Below are 5,000 nucleotides of genomic sequence, written 5' to 3'. Positions count from 1 at the left end.
TCAACCGAAGTGCTGCTCAGGGCACATAAAACAATAAAAGCGATAAAAAAGTGTGAATAATAAAATAAACACTAATAAAATAACAGCCAAAAGAGGTTGAGGTAAAACAATAAAAAAAACAAGGTGTTATTTGGGAAATTCTTGAGAGAATAAATATCGCTGGAAGACAAGGTTAGATGTTACACACGGAGTAAGAGCAGGCCAGGAGCAGTTATCCTAATCACTAAGCTAGCTTGAAACAACAAAAGGAACACGTGCTTAGAGAAATATTCCCAGAACACAGGTGGACTTTAGGGGAAAACCAAAATATATATATATATATTTTTTTTTGTTTGTTTGTTTAGTGATTGTGTACTATTGACTTTGATTTTCTACAAAAAATGTAAATAATAAAAGAGAATCAGTGAATAATTTAAATTTGTTTTTGATATTGTTAAATTGGTAACAACTTTCACCATAAATACATTTAAAAATGTACAGTGAATACAGCTCTATACTCTCTGCAGGGTTCTTGAGGGTGCATGGGAGTTTGCCCAACCAGTCTACATGTGCTTTGTGGACTTGGAGAAGGCATTCGACCGTGTTCTCGGGAAGTCCTGTGGGGAGTGCTCAGAGAGTATGGGGTATCGGACTGTCTGATTGTGGCGGTCCGCTCCCTGTATGATCAGTGTCAGAGCTTGGTCCGCATTGCCGGCAGTAAGTCGGACACATTTCCAGTGAGGGTTGGACTCCGCCAAGGCTGTCCTTTGTCACCGATTCTGTTCATAACTTCTATGGACAGAATTTCTAGGCGCAGTCAAGGCGTTGAGGGGATCCGGTTTGGTGGCTGCGGGATTAGGTCTCTGCTTTTTGCAGATGATGTGGTCCTGATGGCTTCATCTGGCCTGGATCTTCATCTCTCACTGGATCGGTTTGCAGCCGAGTGTGAAGTGACCGGGATAAGAATCAGCACCTCCAAGTCCGAGTTCATGGTTCTCGCCCGGAAAAGGGTGGAGTGCCATCTCCGGGTTGGGGAGGAGACTCTGCCCCAAGTGGAGGAGTTCAAGTACCTAAGAGTCATGTTCACGAGTGAGGGAAGAGTGGATCGTGAGATCGACAGGCGGATCAGTACGGCATCTTTAGTAATGCGGACACTGTATCGATCCGTTGTGTTGAAGAAGGAGCTGAGCCGGAAGGCAAAGCTCTCAATTTACTGGTCGATCTACGTTCCCATCCTCACCTATGGTCATGAGCTTTGGGTTATGACCGAAAGGACAAGATCACGGGTACAAGCGGCCGAAATGAGTTTGGGGCTCTCCCTTAGAGATAGGGTGAGAAGCTCTGTCATCCGGGAGGAGGTCAAAGTAAAGCCGCTGCTCCTCCATATCGAGAGGAGCCAGATGAGGTAGTTCGGGCATCTGGTCAGGATGCCACCCGAACGCCTCCCTAGGGAGATGTTTCAGGCATGTCCGACCGGTAAGAGGCCACGGGGAAGACCCAGGACACGTTGGGAAGACTATGTCTCCCGGCTGGCCTGGGAACACCTTCGGATTCCTCGGTAAGAGCTGGACGAAGTGGCTGGGGAGAGGAAAGTCTGGGCTTCCCTGCTTCGGCTGCTGCCCCCGCGATCTGACCTCTGATAAATGGAAGAAGATGGATGGCTGGACGGACAGTGAATACATGTGATCAGTATTGGCTTATCTCACAAAAAAGTTTTCGGTATCGGAATGGGCAGCGTCCAACCCGCATCGGAAAATACTTTACACGTCAAAGGCTGCACACGTTGGAGTCCATGTCTGAATGAACCACAGCTCCCCGGCGCTGGCAGCACTCATGCAACCGCATACCATGAAGTAGCAGCACCATCCTTAAATCTTGCTGCTCACTTGTGTTGCCAGCTTTTTACTCAGTCATGGCTGTGTGTTTTTAACTCTAATACATGCTATACAATGACTACTCTTAAAAAAATATGTTTTTTTGCTGTAGTATTGACCCTTGAAAAATATCAATCAATCAATGCTTATTTATATAGCCCTAAATCACAAGTGTCTCAAAGGACTGCACAAACCACAACGACAACCTCGATACAGAGCCCACATAAAAAACTCTCCCCAGTAGGACGTCGGTGAGTGACTATGTGAAACCTTGGAGAGGACCCCCCCTCCCAGGGTAGACCGAAAGCAATGGATGTCGAGCGGGTCTAACATTATATTGTGAAAGTCCATTCCATAGTGTATCCAAGATAACCGAGAGAGTCCAGTCCATAGTGGATCCAATATAGTAGCGAGAGTCCCGTCCATAGTGGCGCCAGCAGGAAACCATCCCAAGCGGAGGCGGATCAGCAGCGCAGGGATGTCCCCAACTGATACACAGGCAAGCAGTCCTTCCTGGGTCCCAACTCTGGACAGCCATTACTTCATCCATGGCCACCGGACCTGTGTGTCCCCCGCTCCCCCTCCATAAGGGAGAGGGGGGCAGAGGAGAAAAAGAAAAGAAACGGCAGATCAACTGGTCTAAAAAGGGAGTCTATTTAAAGGCTAGAGTATCCAAATGAGTTTTAAGATGAGACTTAAATGCTTCTACTGAGGTAAAATCTCAAACTGTTACCAGGAGGGCCCCAATAGAAAACCATCTATAGCCCGCAGACTTTTTTTGGGCTCTGGGAATCACCGGAGTCCTTTGAATGCAGATTTCTTGCCAGGACATATGGTACAATACAATCGGCAAGATAGGCTGGAGCTAGACATTATGATTAAAGGGGTTGCTGAAATGTCAGATACTTCATGGACAGTACATGAATAATAATGGAAGTTTCTAATATTCTAATATGTCATTGTGTTTGGAATTATCGGAAAAAAACTACTTGTTTTGAGATGAATAAATAAGAGATGCGAGAAAGCTACTTTGAGCCTTGATCTTTTAGTGCTTTGCAGATGATTGGAAGCACATTTTTATGAATCAAATGATTTATTAGCACTTTTAAATATGTTTCCTTGATGTGGTAAATCGTCTGACTTAGTTGAGCACTTCATCTTCTATCATTTATAATTTTGTACAGTAAATAATATGACATGTTGTGTATTCAATAACCGGTGTCGTCGTCAGAACGCCAGGAGCAGCAGGTCCTCAACGCAGTGACCACCAGTCCCTCCTCCATCCGCCTCACCTGGAGGATCATCGCTTCCTCGCAGGGCTACCGCCTGGAGTGGCGGGCTGGCGAAGGTCGGTCACAAATGGAGCGCCTCTCTCTGCATGTTTTTTAAAAAAAAATATTGGAAAATAAACATGAAGTTACTTTTTCAGGTGCACAAATACAGAATCATCAGTTATAGGAGCAAAATTATAACCTCTCAGGACGTTGCTTCTATAGCGGGGGTCGGCAACCCATGCGGCTCTTTAGCGCCGCCCTAGTGGCTCTCTGGAGCTTTTTCAAAAATGTATGAAAAGTGGAAAATGATGAGAGGAAAAAAATTTAAAAAATATATTTTTTGTTTTAATATAAATTCTGTTGGACGACAAACATGACACAAACCTCCCTAATTGTTATAGAGCACACTGTTTGTATTAAACATGCTTCACTGATTCGAGTATTTGGCGAGCGCCGTTTTGTCCTACTAATTTTGGCGGTCCTTGAATTTACCTAGTTTGTTTACATGTATAACTTTCTCCGACTGTCTAAGACGTGTTTTATGCCACTTCTTTTTCCGTCTCATTTTGTCCGCCAAACTTTTAACGCTGTGCATGAATGCACAAAGGTGAGTTTTGTTGACGTTATTGACTTATGTGGAGTGATAATCAGACATATTCGGTCACTGCTTAAATGCAAGCTAATCGATGCTAACATGCTATTTAGGCAAGCGATATGTACATATTGCATCATTATGCCTCATTTGGTTTAGTTTAAGTCTTCTTAATTCAATTTATATCTCATGACACACTATCTGTATGTAGTATGGCTTTTACTGTATTTTTTTGCGGCTCCAGACATATTTGTTTTTGTATTTTTGGTCCAATATGGCTCTTTCAACATTTAAGGTTGCCGACCCCTGTTCTGTAGTGAAATAGCGAGTGAATTCCACTAATCGGTGTTTGTATGTCTCCAGGTGGCCGTCCCCAGACCTTGTCTTTACCCCGGAGCACCAGCAAATACGAGTTAACCGGCCTTCAGCCCAACACGGAGTACCTCATCACCTTGTACACACTGTTTGAAGGCCGTGAGGAGGCCACGCCCGTCTCTTTCACAGCCATAGGTCAGCGACCGCCTGCCTCGCCGCCGCTTGACGCACTCGTACTAATCTCCAGTTCATTTGCATGACTCCGAAGTTCCAGAGGTGCAGCCAGTGGGGAGGATATCCAACCTGAGAGTGCTGGAGTCTTTGGGCAGCACGGTCAGACTTGGCTGGACGGGTGTTGCTCGGGCCACACAGTACCGCGTTGTGATCCGAAGCCCTGCAGGTGCACTGAAAGTTGCTGTTTTTTGATGTTCTGTGTGGGTGGAATGTTTCAATGCTCCTTTTGTGTCGTATCACGGCAGTGGGATTGGAAGATACTCAGTTTGTCCCCGGGAACCAGACGACATTCGATCTCAGGAATCTAATCGTGGGGGTGATCTATGATGTTAGTGTTACAGTTCTGGTGGGAGGCGATGAAGGCGAGCCAGTGAGCATCTTTGTCAAACCAGGTGGGTCAAGCAGTGACATGCATATTGTACTTTTTGTCCCATCCATCCCATCCATTTTCTACCGCTTATTCCCTTTTGGGGTCGCGGGGGGCGCTGGCGCCTATCTCAGCTACAATCTGGCGGAAGGCAGGGTACACCCTGGACAAGTCGCCACCTCATCGCAGGGCCAACACAGATAGACAGACAACATTCACACTCACATTCACACACTAGGGCCAATTTAGTGTTGTCAATCAACCTTTTTGTCCCGTAACTTTAAATATTGGACATAAAGTATTCATATTTATTGAGTTCCACGGGCATTCTTTCTTCTACACCAAGGGTGTCAAAACTTTTTCAC

The 5,000-nt window shown here is 45.5% G+C and overlaps 1 protein-coding gene across 1 annotated transcript in view; it reads left to right on the top strand.

The window, feature by feature from the left end:
• The window catches only part of col7a1 (collagen, type VII, alpha 1), a 196,503-nt gene that overhangs the window by 57,252 nt on the left and 134,251 nt on the right, over positions 1-5,000 (top strand). Inside the window, exons 12-15 of the mRNA XM_061889781.1 lie at positions 3,085-3,201; positions 4,083-4,229; positions 4,303-4,434; positions 4,514-4,660. Coding sequence (XP_061745765.1) covers positions 3,085-3,201; positions 4,083-4,229; positions 4,303-4,434; positions 4,514-4,660 — 543 coding nt within the window. The remainder of the gene's footprint in view (positions 1-3,084; positions 3,202-4,082; positions 4,230-4,302; positions 4,435-4,513; positions 4,661-5,000) is intronic.

Source organism: Nerophis ophidion, linkage group LG02, assembly GCF_033978795.1.
Source record: "Nerophis ophidion isolate RoL-2023_Sa linkage group LG02, RoL_Noph_v1.0, whole genome shotgun sequence".
Classification (NCBI taxonomy): Eukaryota; Metazoa; Chordata; class Actinopteri; order Syngnathiformes; family Syngnathidae; genus Nerophis; species Nerophis ophidion.
This window is presented reverse-complemented; position numbering and strand designations above follow the sequence as displayed.